This window comes from Hemitrygon akajei, chromosome 5 (assembly GCF_048418815.1).
Source record: "Hemitrygon akajei chromosome 5, sHemAka1.3, whole genome shotgun sequence".
NCBI classification, from domain to species: Eukaryota; Metazoa; Chordata; class Chondrichthyes; order Myliobatiformes; family Dasyatidae; genus Hemitrygon; species Hemitrygon akajei.
The window spans coordinates 98,231,250-98,249,368 of NC_133128.1; the positions used below are offsets into that span (position 1 = coordinate 98,231,250).

Here is an 18,119-nt window from a genome sequence, read left to right on the forward strand (position 1 = left end):
CATAGAATAGACACTTCCGGCCCAAAAGCCAGATGACCCAGCAACCCAGCTATTTAACCATAATCTAATCGTCTAATCACACAGCAATGTACAATGATCAATTAACCTGCTAACCAGTAGGTATATCTTTGGAATTTGGGAGGAAACCGGAGCAGCCAGGGAAAACCCACGTGCTCACAGGGACGATGTACAGTCGGCCCTCCTTATCTGCGAATTCTGTATGCGCGGATTCAACCAACCGCGAATCGCGAAAACCCGGAAATGCTCTTCCAGCACTTGCTCGACTTTTTTTCTTGTCATTATCCCCTAAACAATACAGTATAACAACTATTTTACATAGCATTTACATTGTATTAGGTATTATAAGTAATCTAGAGATGATTTAAAGTATACTGGAGGATGTGTGTGGGTTATCGTGGATCGGGATCGAAAAAAATCAGAAGTTCTTACTAAGTAAGTCGGAACAGGTACATCCAGTATTATTTAGCGTCAGTTAGTCAAACGTTTGTCTTAGTATATAGTATATATTTTACCTTTCTATGCATATAAAACACTTAAGAATGTATGTTTCCGCGCCGAGTTCGATCTAGTGACAGATCGCTCCTGAGTGCACTCTGCACCGTGCCGGGTTGATGTAGAGCATCAAAAACCCAAAACCCCAAAACCCAATAATTAAACCACTGCGTTGCTTAGTAATAATTGTAGCTTTCATCAGGGCAGGGCCTTTCTCACTTAAAATTGTTCCGATCGTTGACCGACGTAGCCTAATGCCTTTCCAATGACCGATGGTGTTTCACGTCTTTCCGATCGCTTTATTATTTCCACTTTATTTTCAATCGTGATCATGATTATTTACGTGAACAGAAACACTGCGGATTCAGATCTCTGCCGCTGGTCCTAATGTCCACCGCACTGAGACAGGTTAAATAAGGTCTGGGGTTCTGCTGGGTTCTAAGATCCACTGCATTGAGACACGTTGAATAGGGGACTTGAGCATCCACGTATTTTGGTATCCACGAGGGGTCCCAGAACCAATCCCTCGCGGATAAGGAGGGCCGACTGTACACACTTCTTACAGAGTACGCTGGAATTGAACTCTGAACTCCAACCCTCCTGAGCTGTAATAGCGTTGTACTAACTGTTACGCTACCGTGACACCATGTGTTCTGGATGTAGAGTGACTCCAAGATAAACAGTAGCTTGTTTCTCAAGTGATCATCCTTGTTATCAAACACCTCCACGGTCTCAAATTGTAATCTCGCTCTCTATCTTTCTACTCTAGCCTTACTTTCTTACTTTTTTGACCTCTTGAATATACCCAAATTAAATCGTTCTACCATAGAATTCATCAAGTTATACTGCATGGACCCAGGCCCTTCCAATCCATAAATTGTTCCATGCTGACCAGCTTATCCCATCCAAGCTAGTCCCATTTGTCAGCATTTGGCCCGTTACCTTTCTTATCCATGTACTTGTCCAAGTCTTTTACTAAAAGTTGTTATTGTACCTGCCTCAGCCACTTCCTCTGGCACTTATTCTACATACATAGCAAAAGCTGCTCCTCATATTCTTATCAAAGCTTTTCCCTCTCACCTTAAACCTTGCCCACTAGTTCTTGATTGCCCAACCCAGGGAAAAGGATTGTGTTCATTCAGAAGATCTATGTCTTTGACTATTTTATTCACCTCTTTAATGTCACCTTTCAGTCTTCTATGCTCTGAGGGATGAAGGCCTAGCCTGTCCAGCTCCCCCCTATTATTCAGACTCCAGGTCCTGAATTTTTTCTGTGTTCTTTCCAGTTAAGTAACATCTTTCCAGCAGCAGAACATCCAGAAGTGAACACAATACTCTAAATGTGGCCTCACTAGTGTCCGTACATCTATACCATGACTTCCCTGCATTTATATTCAGTGCCCTGACTGATGAAGACCAGTGTGCCAAAGCCTTCTTCACCACCCTGTCTACCAGTGACTCCACTTTCCAGGAACGATGTGTATGTACTGTAATGTCCCTCTGTTCTGTGACACTCCCCACAGTCCTACCGTTCACTGTGAATAGCCATTTTTGTAAATGCAAAGCCCTGCCTTAATCAGAAGGGCTCTGAGCTCAACACCCAAAAGATGGTGAATGTCTGGAGTTCTCTACCCGAGAGCACAATGGAGTCTCCATTGATGAGAATAGAACATAGAACTTGCAGTAAACATAGAACACTACAGCACAGTACAGGCCCTTTAGTTAATGATGTTGTGCCAACTTCTTAGACCATGAGGCATAGTAGCAGAATTAGACCATTTGGCCCACCAACTGTGCTCTGCCATTCAATCATGGCTGATCCTTTTTTACCCTCCTCAACCCCATTCTCCAGCCGCCTTCCCGTAACCTTTGATGCTGTGTCCATTCAGGAACCTATCAACCTGTGCCTTAAATACATCCAATGACCTGGCCTCCACTGCTGCCTTTGGTAACAAATTCCACAAATTCACCACCCTCTGGCTAAAGAAATTGCTCCGCATCTCTGTTTTAAGTGGACACCCCTCTATCCTGAGGCTGTGCCCTCTTGTCCTAGACTCCCCCACTGTGGGAAACATCCTTTCCAAATCTACTCTGTCTAGGCCTTTCAACTTTTGAAAGGTTTCAAAGGTTTCTTTTAACCTACTAAGATCAATCTAACCCTTCCCTCCCACGTAGCCTTGATTGTTTTTTATCATCCATGTGCCTATTTAAGATTTTCTTAAGTGCCCCTAATGTGTTTAAGACATAAGACATAGGAGCAGAATCAGACCATTCAGCCCATCGAGTCTGCTCTGCCATTCCATTATGGCTAATTTATTATCCCGCTCAACCCCATTCTCTTGCCTTCTTCCTGTACCTTTGACATCCTGACTAATAGAGAACTTATCAACCTCCACTTTAAATGTACCCAATGACTTGTTCTCCCACAGCTGTCTGTGACAATCAATTCCACAGATTCATCACTCTCTGGCTAAAGAAATTCTTCCTCATCTGTGTCCTAGATGGATGCCCCTGTATTCTGAGGCTGTGCTCTTTGGTCTTAGACTCCCCCATTATAGGAAATGTCCACTCTGTCTAGGCCGTTCAGTATTCTGTAGGTTTCAATGAGATCCCCCCTCACTGATTTGACTACATGGCAGCACATTCCATGTGCCCACCACACTCTGTGTAAAGAACTCACCTTGTATACTCTCCGCCAATCACCTTAAAGTTATGCCCTCTGGTATTAGCCATTTCCTCGCTAGGAAAATGTCTCTGGCTATCCACTTCAAAGTTCAAAGATCAAAGCATTTCACGTGTAATGGGAATTAAATAATAAAGGGTTTGTGCTGCCGATCTTACTGAGCCACATGATCAGCCATTTATTGAGAAGAGGGGTTCTGGAGAGTGTTGTAGGATGGAGGAACTTTGGAATACAAGTAAATGTCTCCCTGAAGGTAGTGTCAGAATCAAAATCAAGTCAATTATTTTACTTTATTGAGGTACGCACAGAATAGGTGATGGGTGGTTTCACGTGAGGGGGATGAAGTGAGAAACTGGGATGTGATAGAAAAGGTAAAGGGCTGTAGGGACAATATGGGATAGTCACAGAGTAGCACATAACACAAGTATACAGGTCTTTCAGTACATGTGACAATCATAAACCAATTTACACTGAGTGCTGGAGGAACACAGCAAGCCAGTGGAATAAACAGATGATGTTTCAGGCTGAGACCCTTCACTAACAATGCCAATAATGTCTAGAGTCATTAAAAGATTGACTGTTTATTTCCCTGCATACAGTGCTGCCTGACCTGTTGAGTTCTTCCAGCATTGTGTTTGTGTTACTCTGGATTTCCAGCAACAGCAGAATCTTCTGTATTTAGAATTTGATTCAGCAAGCCGGATAGTCTTTTAACTTACAGATACATAAAAGCTTAATTTCAACTTTTAATAAGTCCAGATGGAACGTTTCCAGATGTGGGGGCATACACAGAAACTTTTAGTTAGGGCAGTTTGACTTTCTGTTTGGCCCTTCAGATTCTCAAAGTAATCTCCATGTTTACAGCTACACAAAGGACATTTACAAAGCAGCGCTCAAAACCAGAGCACTTTACAGCAGACGGAATGCTTTCTGTTGTAATGTTGGTCCCGTTTATGAAGAGCATAATCCCTTGGCTAGCAAAGGAATGAATGAGCATATAAAGCATTTGGTTCAGGAATGTAATTGGTTGATGTGACATAGTTTTGGTGTCACAAAGCACTACAGCACGGAAACAGCCTCTGGCCCATTTAGTCCATGCTGACCTGTTCTTCTGCCTAGTCCCATCTAGCGTTGCAGCTGTAGTCCTCCATACCCTTCTCATCCATGTACATATCCAAACTTCTCTTAAGTATTACATTCGAGCCCGCATCCACCACTTCTGCTGGCAGCTCGTTCTACGCTCTCTCAATCCTCTGAGTGAAGAAGTTCTCCCTCATGTGCCACTGAAACATTCCACCTTTCACCCTTAAGCCACAACCTCTATTTGTAGTCTCACCCAATCTCAGTAGAAAAAGCCTGCATGCATTTACCCTATCTATACCCATTGTAATTTTGTATACCTCCATGAAATCTCCCCTCAATCTCCTACACTCCAGGGACTAAAGTCCTAACGTATCTGTGGGAGTTGTGGTTGAGCAGATGTACTTTTGTATGGAGTGTGGAAGCTGCCTGGAGCAGGCCCTCGTGGAGAGTGGAGGAAGCAGATACAATCGTCGCTTTTTAAGAGGCTGGAACATGGAACATGTACAGCTAGAAGGGATTTAATGTGCTGAGATTGTGGGCCAAAGAGCCTGTTCCTGAACTGGACTGTTCTGTATATAAGAACTCCCTCCCCTACCTTCAAACGAATGCTATCAGTTCCTTTATGTGCACCGGAGAGATCAGATGTTCCAGCTTCCGAATAGCCTCATATATCATCGGCATACCGCATGCTGTGAAATTCATTGTTTGGTGGCAGCAGTACAATGCAGTGCATATAAAAATACTAGAAATTACAATAAGAAATATAGATATTAAAAACATTAAATACAATAAGTAGTGCACAAAGAGAGCAAAAGTAGTGACTTTGTGTTTGTTATCAGTTCGGAAATCGGATGGCAGAGGGGAAGAAGCTGTCCCTAAAAAGTTGAGTGTTGGTCTTCAGGCTCCTGTACCCCTCCCTGACAGCAGCAATGAGAAGGTTGTGGGCATGTCCTGGGTGGTGAGGGGCTTCAACAGACAGCGTGTCATAAAGATGAATACCCCTTTCTTAAGGCCTTTCCTTTTGAAGATGCCCTCATTGGTGGGGAGGCGGGTGCCCATGATGGAACTGACTGAGTTTGCAAGCTTTTTCCGATCCTGTGCAGTGGCCCTTCTGAATCAGACAGTGATGCAACCAGTTAGAGTACTCTCCAAGCTACATCTGTGGAAATTTGCAAGATAGGGACTTGATTCATTGATGAGCCCTCTGACAGTTCAGCCATTGAATGTCAGTCCATAGGATTGTGAAAAGCAGTAAATTAATTATAAACACAAGAGATTCTGCAGATGCTGGAAATCTTGAGCAACAAACACAAAATTCAGCAAGTGAGGCAGCATCTACAGAGAAAAATAGCCAATTTATGTTTTGAGCCCACAGTCATCAGGACTGGAAAGGAAGGGGCAGGTCAGAATAAAGAGGTGGAGGAGAGGAAGGAGTACAAGCTGGCAGGTGAGGGGAATGTGAGGTGGTGGGGGAGGGGGTTGAAGGGGAAGAAGCCAGAATAAGGAGGTGGGGGAGGGGAAGGTGTCTGTTGCCATTTGATATAATTTCTGTTTCTGCCTCCCACAGGTTGGTGCGAGAGGTGACAGGAGTGAACGTGAATATGCGCGTTGGGATTCACAGTGGCCGAGTGCACTGTGGGGTCCTGGGACTCCGCAAATGGCAGTTCGATGTCTGGTCAAATGACGTCACCTTGGCCAACCAAATGGAAGCAGGAGGCAAGGCAGGGTAAGAATTGCCTCTCAGCTGGACAAACCCAACGCCAAATAAAATGGAACCATTGATCATGACTACTCTTCCTTACCACCCTCTCATCCTACATAGGCACTAGGCCTCTCTATTCCCATTTCCTGGTATTGGTCCGTTCCAGTTTGCATAGGAAGTGAATTACAGATGGATCACTTAAATGGCCTCCCATTTCCTGACAGTTTCACTCTAGCCCTGCAGATGTGATGCTCAGATGTCCAACTCTGTTGTTCGAATGGAACTGATTAGACAGCTCTCTCTCTCTCTCTCCCTCCCTCCCTCCCTCTCTCTCTCTCTCTCTCTGTTCCCCCCTCCCTCTCTTCTCCCTTTCCCCCTCCTCCCTCTTCTCCCTCTCCCCTCTCCTTCCCCCTCTCCCTTTCCCCTCCCCCCCTCTCCATCTGCATTTGCCAGGGATGGGGTTAGAGGCAGATATATAAGGGATATTTAAGAGCTTCTTAGATAAGTACATGAATGAGAGAAAAATGGATGGCTATGTGGGAAGCAAGTACAGGGATTAGATTGTCTTAAGAGTAGGCTAAAAGGTCACGGGCCGAAAGGCCTGTTCTGTGCTGTAGTGTTCTATGTTCTATGCCCTTGGTTTATGGTGTTGCTGCTGCAGCTACATAACCTTATTACTCTTGTCGAGTGTACGTGTTACACGAGTGACCACCTTGACTACACCATAATTTCTCCCTAGTTAACCTGACACGCAGGAAACTGCTGGAGGAACCACTCTGTGGAGTAAAGGATTGGAGATGTCAGGGATGGGGGTGGGGAGAGAGATGCTCATGTTCAGAACAGAATGAGTTAATAGGCCACCATCACTGTCTGGCTGCAAAACTGTTATGCAGAAGATGAATCTGTCAATAATCTCTCATCTCATTAAACTGCTGGTCTGGCTCTGGATTCAGTAACACGGACAGACAGGGAAAACTGGGAGTGGGTTTCCCTGAAGAGCTTGAGAAGTGTTCAAATTCACGTAGGGTCTGGAAGAAACAAGAGGCCCTCTAACCCCTCAAGTCTTGTCTACCTTTTAGTAAGATCACCCTAATCCTTTCCCTGAACTAACTCCATACTTGTGATTCCCTCAAAATCCAAAGACCAGTCTACTTCTTCAATAAATCAGAACACCACTTCACTGTTTTGCTCTGTGTTTGCCCTTTGTAGTTATTAATTTGTAATGTTTTTCTTCTATTGTAACCTCTGGTAATGTTTAATGCATTGCATTTTACTGCTACTGCAATGCAATAAATTTTGTGATATTTGTCAGTAATAATAAATCCGATTCTGGTAAGCAGAAAACTTCTCAAGGCCACAAAGGAGAATTCATTTATTATCATGTGTACATATACAGTATCTAAATGGGACTAAATTGCCATTTATAGTATGAACTCGATGGGCCAAATGTGTCACGGCTTAGTGAGTTTGAAAGATAGTTGGTGCTTTGTGCTTTAATTCTCTTTTATATAAAAGGATCAGATCACAGCCCTGGAACAGTATTGTACTGAATTGATCAAAACAAGACTCACAGAACTGCACTCCAGACACCAGAATTAGCATGTAGTTGCTGCTTTATCTTTCGTGCTTCTGTTTAATATCATGACCAGTTTTTCTGGAGTCATTGATCCTCACTGACTGGGCGTGTCTCAGAATCAATCGATAGCAGCAAGGCAGCTCCCTTTATCCTGAGCTCTAGAGAGAGGCGAGGACAATCCCTTACACCAACACACACAAAACGCTGGCGGTACTCAGCAGATCAGGCAGCGTCTATAGAGGGAAATAAACAATTGATGCTTTGGCCCTTCTGTTGAAAGGATGGGGGCAGAAGACAGAATAGGAGGGTGGGGGAGGAGGGATGAAATCAGAAGCTAGGAGGTGATAGGTCAGAGAGGTAAAGGGCTGGAGAAGAATGAATCTGATATGAGAGAAGAGTAGACCATGAGAGAAAGGAAAGGAAGAAAGAAGGGGAAATGACATCAAATCGAGTTCATGCAATCTTGCGTTGTCATATAAGCATGGTTTCGAGCCACGCTGACTCAGCAACCCCCGACAAGCCCAATTAACCCTCACCTAATCTCGGGACAATTTTTACTGACCAATTAACCTACCCAGCACGTCTTTGGCCTGTGGGAGGAAACCAGAGCAGCAGGGGGAAACCTGGGCTGAACTCTGTAATGCCCTGAGCTATGATAGCCCCACGCTAACCACTATGCTACCGGGGCCTCAGTCACACAGTACAAGGTATAACACTGGCAAAATGCAGAACACAGTGTGACAGCCTCAGAGAAAATACAGTGCAGCTAGCCAAAAATCCACCTTATCGTCCTTGGGAACCCTTCAAAAATCTTAAAACAGGCAGGTAAACACTAGCTCAGGCTTCTGTATTTTCTGCCCAATGGAAGAGGGGAGATGAGAGAGTGTCTGGGGTGCGTGTGGACTTTGATTATACTGGCTGCTGTACTGAGGCAGCAAGAAAATTGATGTAGAGAGTCCATGGTGGAGAAACTCATTGTGGCTGCCTCTCACACTCTTGTTTCGCTTCCTCTAGTGCAATCACTGACTATCTACACTTCCTCTCCCACACTTTCTGAGTGGAGACATGAGAGGAGCGGGACCTGGAGCAGCGTCTGTAGGGAGAAAAGAATTCCCGCATTGCTGCCTGGACTAGAGAGCATGTCTTATGAGGATAGGGTGAGCAAGCTAGGGCTTTTCTTGTTGGAGCGAAGGAGGATGAGAGATGACTTAGTAGAGGTGTATAAGATGATACAAGACTTAGCTCGAGTGGATAGCCAGATACTTTTTCCCAGGGCAGAACAGCTAATATGAGGGGTATCATTTTAAGGTGATTGAAGGAAAGTATAGGTGGGATGTCAGAGGTATGTTTTTTACACAGAGAGTGGTGGGGGCGTGGAATGTCAGGGGTGGTGGTAGAGGCAGATACATTAGGGTGTTTAAGAGACTCAGATAGGCACATGGATGATAGAAACTTCCCGTAAGATGGGGATGCGTTTGATTGCAACAGCCTCTATGGGATCAACCAGAGATGTTGCTGTCTTTTATAAATGTATTTTTAATGCTTGCAAGACCCTGCTGGACATTAAGACCTTAAAGTACTCCAGTTCTACCCCATCATTGAGGTGCTCGATGGCGGAGTAATTGAAGGAGCTGGACTTGTGCAGATCGTCCTACCGTCTGCGTCAGAGAGGCATTGGAGGAGTCGATGTGATTGTTTGAGTCGCTTTTCTTGTGATTGCAAGACACTCTTGGACATTATTAATGTAGAATACTGCGAGTCCGATTCATTGATTTACTGTTGGACAGCAGGAGCAGACGGTAGGGAAGCTGCATGGCCTCATGGTAGCAAGGACTAGGCCTCAAACCACGGTGTCGCCTGCTGACATCTGTCCAGGAGAGAGGCGTTGGAGTCGGTGCGTCCCACCGGAGTTGGTGTGGAGCAGCATCCAAGCTGGGGTCAGTGCTGCCCCCTACTGTTTGCTCAGCAGAAGACAAGTTGTATTGTGTTCAACTGTAGATTGCTGCAACATTCATGGACTCGGGGACTTGGACTATATTTTTTTGAGCGACTGTATTTTACTGATACCTTGTATGTGCTTGCAATCTTATATGTGATTTGTGCCGTGTGTGACTGTTGGTGCTGTGTTTTGCACCAGTAACGCTGTTTTGTTTGATTGCATGCATGGATATTCATGTATGGTTGAATGACAATTAAACTTAAACTTGAACTTAAACTTGAAAAAATTGGAGAGCCATGTAGGAGGCAAGGTAACTTTGACACTTTTCCTAAACAAGAACTTGTCAACCTCCGCTTTAAACATATCCAATGGCTTGGTCTCCACATTCATCTCTGGCAATGAATTCCTCAGATTCACTATCCTCTGGCTAAAGAAATTCCTCCTCATCTAATGTAACCAGTCGACATTTCAAGTCAAGGCCCTTCATCAGGACTGAAAAGGAAGGGAGAAAGTCAGAATGAGAAGGTATGGGAGGGGAGTGGGGGGGAGGAGTACAAGCTGGCAGGTGATAGGTGAAACCAAGTGAGGGGCTAAGGTAGGTGGGTGGGGGAGAGGATAAAATGAGAGGCTTAGAGATGGTAGATAGGTAGAAAAAGCAAAGGGCTGAAGAAGAAGGAATTCATATCCTTATCAATTTTCTTGGTCACTTTTTCAAACAACAAATTTATTCAATACATTTCCCATGCATAAAGTCACGCTGACTATCCCTAATCAGTCCTTGCCTTTCCAAATGTGTTTCGTTCCTGTCCCTCAGAATTCCCTATAGTAAACTTACTCAGCACTGACGGTAGGCCTGTGGTATGCTGGCTTGTCCTTATAACTCTCGATGAGTCTCTGAAGTTCTCAGTCTGCATAATTTTTTTTAACTGATCTCGCTCTCTCTCTCTACCTGCAGGAGAATCCACATTACCAAAGCCACGCTAAACTACCTTAACGGGGATTACGAAGTGGAGGCAGGTTACGGCGGTGACAGGAATGCTTACCTGAAGGACCACAATATCGAGACCTACCTCATCATGGGCTGCAGCCAGAAACGGGTAAAGCGCAGCGGGCTGACACCAATCAGTAAATAGAGCCTGCTACACCGTTGACTATTGTAGCAGACCCTTGCCCATATTCGCCCCTGTATGATGTCCTGACGAAAGGTCTTAGCCCGAAACAAGGATTCTTTATTCCCCTCCATTGGTGCTGCCTGACCTGCTGAGTTCCTCCAGCACTGTGTGTTTCTTCACTGTACCCTGGATTCTCGCAGTTGCCAAATGTATATCTGTTTCAATACAATATTCGTTTGCTAACTGACCTTCCAACCCTCTGGAATGGAGAATTCCTTTAGTATTGACTGTGTCCTTAGTCATGAAGTTATTTCCGGCGTTGAAAGAGATCATTCAGCCCTTCAGAGTTCACCTGTCTGGATGAGAGGACAAATGCTATCAGGAGATGTTGGACAAACTTGTGTTGTTTTGTTGGAATGGCGGAGGCTGAGGGGAAACCTGCAAGAGGTTCTTAAGATTATGGGATGAATAGATTGGCAATCAATGTCTAGGGTCAAAATGTCTTATTCTAGAGGGCATCCGTTTAAAGTAAGAGGGTATATGTTTGAAGAAGATGTGCAGGACAAGTTTCTTATATAGAGAGTAGTGGGTGCTTGGAATGTGCTGCCATCATGGAGGAGGTACAGCAGCTTGAGGGTCCACACTCAAAATGCGATAATGGCATTTACAAGATTCTTAGATATGTGCAGAGATTGGAGAGATACCGATATTGTTTCACAGAAGTGATTAGTTAGGCATTCAATTACTAGTTTAATTAGTTTGACTGAAGACCCCATTCCTGTCCTGTACTGTTCTATGGTAGTATAGTGGTTAGCGTAACGCTATTACAGCACCAAAGACTCAGGTTCAATTCCTGCCGCTCTCTGTAAGGAATTTGTACATTCTCCTTGTGACTCTGTGAGTTTCCTCTGGGTTCTCTAGTTTCCTCCCATGCACGGGTTAGTGGATTAATTGGTCACTTGGGTGTAATTGGGCAGCGTGGGCTTGTCCAGCCAGAAGGACCTGTTACTGTGCTGTGTCACGCAAAAGAAAATGGGCGAGCAGAATTGCACAGTGTGCTCCAAGTACGCCTGACCTAAACTTTTCTACAGCTACAACATGACTCTTATTGCTCAATGGAGACAAGCATGCCATAGTACAGTAGTATTTCTGTACTACTCTATCTATCTGTGTTGATATTTTCACGAAATGTGGACAAGATCCAGATCCGTGCTTTGGCCCCCTGAATACCAGTTGACCAACGAACCTCTGTGCAGCCATGACCAGTTCTGAAGTATCCAAACACTGGTACACAGCCAAAAGACCCATGTCTACAGATGTACCATGGAGAGAATACTGATTGGTATGGAGTGGCCACTGCACAGCTTCGGAAAAATATGCAGAGGGTTGCAAACTCAGCCAGCTCCATAATTGACACCCGCCTCCCATCAATGACAACTTCTAAAGGCGAAGTTAAGGACGCCTGCCACTCAGCACGTGCCCTCTTCTCATTAATACTATCAGGGAAGAGGTACAGGAGCTTGAAGACACACACTCAACATTATAGGAACAGCTTCTTCCCTCTGCCGTCAGATTTCTGAACTGTCCATGATCCCATGAACACTACCCACTGTATTTGCTGTCCTTTTGCATGACTTATCTTTATATTTTAATTTTGTATACATTATATATTTCTTATTGTAATTTAGAGTATTTTCTGCACAGTACTGTTGCCAAAAAAACAACAGATTGTCAGTGATAATAAGCCTGATGTTGAGAGATTCAGATTTTGACACCTATCAGTACAGGATGGGATGCCGGGTGATTGGTCACTAAGCATTAGGGCCATGAGCAACTCATGCGATTGGCGAGGAAGCAGTAAAATCCGGGCTAGTTTGATAAATGCAACAGGCAGATGCCCACTTCTGTGTGGCATTGCAGGTAGATAGGGTGGTGATGTCAGCTCTCTGGCCTTCATCTTTCAAGGCACTGACTATAGAAGGTGGGATGTTATGTCGCAGTTGTATGAGATGATGTATTTGGAATATTGTGTTCCATTCTAGTCAGCCTGCTTTAGGAAAGATGTCATTGATCTGGAAAGAGAGTTGACAGGATTTATGAGGATGTTGCCAGGACTCAAAAGACTGAATTATAGATAGAGGTTGAGCAGGTTGGGACTTATTCCATTGGAGTGAAGAAGAATAGGGATTGATGTTACAGAGGTGTATAAAATCAAGATTGGGTCAATGTACACAGACAGTATCTCAGGGTGGGGAAATCAAGAACCAAGAAACATAGTTTTAAGGTGGGAGAGGAGAGATTTAGTAAGAACTTGAGGGGCAAATTTTTTACCCAGGGAGTGGTCAGCATATAGAATGAACTGGCAGAGGAAGTAATTGAGGCAGGCCTGTTGGACAAGGACATGGATATGAAAGGGTTTGGTCAAATGGGACCAGCTGAGATGGGAATTTTGAGTGCTGTGGATGAGTTGGGCCACAAGCCCATTTCCACACTGTGTGACTGATTCTGCCCTCAGTGGCCACTTTATTAGGTACACCTGTACACCTGCTCATTAATGCAAATATCTAATCAGCCTATCATGTGGCACTAACTCAATGCATAAAAGCTTGCAGATATGGTCAAGAGGTTCAGTTGTTGTTCAGACCAAGCATCAGAATGGAGAAGAAATCAGATTGTGCTTGTTGGTCCCAGATGGGTTAGCTTGAGTATTTCAGAAACTGCTGATCCCCCGGGATTTACATGAACAACGTTTATTAGAGTTTACAAAGTGCTATGAAATACAAAAAAGAATCCAGTGAGTGGTTGTTCTGTGGGCAAAAACGCCTTGTTAATGAGAGAGGTCAGAGGAGAATGGACAAACTGGTTCAAGCTGACAGGAAGGTGACAGTATTAAATAACCACATATTACAATAGTGGTATGCAGAAGAGCATCTCTGAACACACAACACGTCAAACCTTGAAGTGGAGAGGCTACAGCAGTAGAAGACTATAACATAGTGGGAAGTTCATTTGGTACGGGAGTTACCTAATAAAGTGGCCACTGAGTGTGTGACTGATTCTGTGTCTTGGTGGGGGTATCTGAGGTGGAGGCAGTAGTTTGCGAAACTGTGAAGGTGACATTGCAATTGTCTCAGTCCCAAAACAATTTGTCTTGTCTCCCCTATTGTTCAAATACCAAGCAGCTGAAAATGTCACCGATGAAAGTGAATTAAATCTTTATCTATCACAGATCAGATAATGTGCAAAGCAAAAACCCATCCCCTCGCCTCTCTTGAGACTTTATTTTTAGTTTTTTTTATTTTCACTTGTAAAGTTCACGTTGAATGACTCACTCAGGCACCTGTTTCCAGCTGGTAATAAAGCTTCACAGCATCAGTCCATGAAGATTGACACTAATGGGAAGGAATTAGTTCTTGGCTGTTACCATGGAGTGGTTTGCAAATGCTCTTTATGTTCCCCTCCTGATATTCGGCTCCATTGAATTCTGCCTATCTTAAACTTATAACTTCGCAGAAGGAGGTTATTCAGTTCATTGTGCCCATGTTGCCTACTGAAACACTAATTCCAACACATCCATTCTCCATTTTCTGATAATTCAGTCACTTGCTTATGTAAATCAACTCCCCTCTGAGTTCTGCTACCCACCTACACTAGGGGCCACTAATAGTGGCCAATTAACTTAAATACCCATGCATATTTAAGATCCAAGTTCAAGTTTAATTATCATTCACCATGCTTGTCATGTATACAGCTAAACGAAAATTGTTCCTCCGGGACTAAGTTGCAAAACACTGTACATATAGTCACACAATGCACACACCACATATAGTTACGATAGCACATACAGTCGCAAAATAATAATAGCACAATGCCCTGAGTGTCATAGCCTGAAGATCGATGGCACATGGGATGTTGTCCTGGAGCCACATTTCTGCAGGAACAAGAACACAGCAGTCCCTTATCTTGTATTAGTGCAGCTGTAGACGAAAGCAGTCCTGCTTGTTTTCCAAGGAGCGAACACTAGAGAACAGCACCTGTGGGAGAGCTGGTCTGCAGGGCCAGCCTCTACCCCAGTGCAGATTTCAGCATGCCTGCCATGTCTCTGTTCTTCCCCACATCGCCTGTGGCACCTCCTCCCCTTGCAGTGACATGCAACACTGCAATGTCAGTGCCTGGTCCACGCAACAACCGTGGCCACACCATCGGGTTTGCCAATGAACTAACGAAATGGACTTGCAGAATCTTGTGGCAACCATGTCCAACAGGGTCTTGTGATCACAAGAAAAACATTTGCACCAATTGTTGGACAAAGCGAACCACCATCTTACCTGAAATTGAGGAGTCCCTGTCTCCATCTCCAGGAGTGTATTTTAGTTGGAGTGTGGTGTGCACAGAGGGGAGGTAGAGCAGCTTAAGTTGAGAATCCCAGAACTGAGAATTCCGGAGGCTCAGCTGCCAGTGGTGGAACAAATGGAAGCAGATCTGGAGAGAACTTGGATGAATACGAAGCTCTTCAAACTCTTCGGAAATTGGAGCATCTGGGAGAAGCTCAGAAGAGCATAAGATGTTGGAACAGTATTAGGCCATACAGCCCATCGCATCTGCTCCACGATTCCATCATGGTTGATTTATTATCCCTCTCGACTCCATTCTCCTGTCTTCTCCCGTAACCTTTGCAGTCCTTATTAATCAAGAACCTATCAACCACCGCTTTAAATACACCCAATAACATAGCCTTAAGAGCTGTCTGTGGCAATGAATTCCACAGGTTCACCACTCTCTGACTAAAGAAATATCTCTTCATCTCTATTCTAAAGGGATGTCCTATTCTGAGGCTGAGCCTTCTGGTCCTAGACTCCCTCATTATAGGAAATATCCTCTCCACCTCCAATCTATCTTGGCCTTTCAGTGGTGGCAATGAGCGATGAGCAACGTTTATCATATGCACATTGAAACTTACAATAAAATATGTCATTTTGCATCAGCAACAACATGTGCTGGGGCAGCCCGCAAGCGTTTCCATAGTTCTGGCGCCAACATAACCAACTTAATACCCCTAGCCGTGAAGTCTTTGGAACCAGAGCAGCCAGAGGAAACCTACGTAGTCCCGAGGAGAATGTACAACCTCCTTACTGGCAGCGGCAGGATTTGAACCCAGATTGCTAGTGTGGTAAAACGCTGAGTTACTGTCCAGTCTCAATGAGGATGTGCACGTTCCACACCAGCAGCACCCGAGATAGGTTTCAGACCCTGGTCCCTAGAGTGATCAGGCAGAAGTACTAATTAATTCATCACCATTCCAACTAATCCAATCCCAGTGAATTTTAACATGAATGATCAGAGGCTAGGAATTTACCCAGTGGACTCTAACATTACTTGGCAGAAGATCAGAGCAATTGCTGTTTAGGCAAGCCATCTGGCAGTAAGGGTGAGAAGGAATCGCTTAGGGAATTCCTTGAGAATTACTGGCTATGTCAACAAACTTCTCCATATGACAGTGCAGACCAAGGTTAAGGCATTGTCACAATCAGTCTCAGTGTTGGGGAGACTACTTGTCCTTTCAACCCTCTCATCTCAGCTCAGGATTATTGTCGCTGAGTACAAACACAAGAGGTTCTGCAGATGCTGGAAATCCAGAGCAATACACACACACAGCATGCTGGAGGAACTCAGCAGGTCAGGCAGCATCTGCGAAGGGGAAACCGACAATTTTTGGGCTGAGACCGATAAAGAAGTGGCAGAAGCCAGAATAAGAATGGGGGGGGGGGGGGGTAGGGGATGGAGGACAAACTAGCAGGTGATACGTGAGACCAGTTGAGGGCAAGGGTGGGTGGGTGGTGGAGAGGAATGAAGTAAGGTGCTGGGAGGTGATAGGTGAAGGAGGTAAAGAGCTGAAGAAGAGGAATGTGATAGAGAGTACACTGGACCTTGGTAGAAAGGGAGAGGGGAGGGACACAGATGGGCAGGTGAGGAGAAGAAAAGGGAGCCAAAATGGGGAATCGAGATAGAGGAGGGAGGAATTGAGGAGAATTACTGGCAGTAAGACAAATTGCTGTTCATGCCATCGGACATACATCTGTAAGTCTGTTGGGTTTGTCTACTGTATCCTGTGCTCCTTGTGTAGCCTCCACTATATCAGTGAGACCCAATGTAGGTTGGAGGACTGCTTCATCGAGTATCTTCACTCTGTCCACCAAAACAAGCGGGATTTCCCAATGGCCATCCATTTCAATTTGACTTCCCCTTCCCATTCCGACGTGTTGGTCCATGGCCTCCTCGAATGTCGTAACAAGGCCACTCTCAGGTTGGAAGAGCAACATCTCATATTGTGTCTGGGTAATCTCCAAACTTTTCTTAAAACTTTGAGTGTGGACCCTCAAGCTGCTGTACCTCCTCCCTGATGGTAGTAATGCAAACAATGGCATGTCCCAGACAGTGGATGGTGGATGCTGCTGAAAGTTCCTGAGGCCTCTGAGAGTGGTGAAGAAACAGGCTAGGACTTTATTCATTGGAGCACAGGAGACTAACAAGCGATCTTTTCAAGGTGTATAACATCATGAGGGGCATAGATAGTTTTTTCCCAGGGAAAAGGGAGGTGTAGAAAGGTCCTGATGGACAATTTTTTCCTGAAAATGGTGATGGCTATATGAAAAGAGCTGCCAGCAGAAGTAGTTGAGACAGCTACAACACGTTTGGACAGATACGTGGATAGGAAGGGTTTAAAGCGATATTGACCAAATGTGGGCAAACTAACTCAGATGGACAGTTTGGGCCGAAGGGCCTGTTTTTGTATAGTATAAGTGGTAGTGTAGTGGTTAGTGTAACGCTATTACAGTGTCAGCGATCACCATTCGGGGTTCGATTCCCGCCACCATCTATAAGGAGTTTGTACTGCGTGGATTTCCTCCGTGGAGTGCTGCAGTTTCACCCCACGTTCCAAAGTCGTACGGTTAGGGTTAGTGAGTTGTAGGTGTGCTATGTTGGTGCCAGAAGCATGGTGATATTTGGGGGCTAGCCAGCACAATCCTCACTGATCTGATTTGAATCAAATGATGTATATCACTGTATGTTTCAGTGTTTCGATGTACATGTGACAAATAAAGCTAATCTTATAGTATTGTCTTATGACCCTATAATTTGATATGATCTCTGTTGCCGCCAGCATCTTTTTCCCTGTTGAGACTAATGCTGTCCCTGCTTTATTTTCACTGCAGAAGGAAGAGAAAGCAATGATAGCGAAACTGAACCGGACACGGTCTAACTCGATATCCAATCTTGGCTCGCCATGGAACGTGGAGCGTCAGTTCTACAACCACATTTCCAAAGAGATGAAGACAATGGTAAGGAAAAACAGCCCACTGTCTAATCATCAATGCGGAAGGAAAAAGATTATATATTGTAATACTTTTTGTATACACTTAGTGGCCACTTCATTAGCAACATCTTTACACCTGCTTGATAACATCTAATCAGCCAATCATGTGGCAGCAACTCAATAAATAGAAGCATGC

The 18,119-nt window shown here is 44.6% G+C and overlaps 1 protein-coding gene across 1 annotated transcript in view; it reads left to right on the forward strand.

The window, feature by feature from the left end:
• The window catches only part of adcy5 (adenylate cyclase 5), a 416,408-nt gene that overhangs the window by 249,835 nt on the left and 148,454 nt on the right, over window positions 1-18,119 (forward strand). Inside the window, exons 7-9 of the mRNA XM_073046122.1 lie at window positions 5,847-6,005; window positions 10,452-10,593; window positions 17,823-17,948. Of these exons, the coding sequence (XP_072902223.1) occupies window positions 5,847-6,005; window positions 10,452-10,593; window positions 17,823-17,948 (427 nt within the window). The remainder of the gene's footprint in view (window positions 1-5,846; window positions 6,006-10,451; window positions 10,594-17,822; window positions 17,949-18,119) is intronic.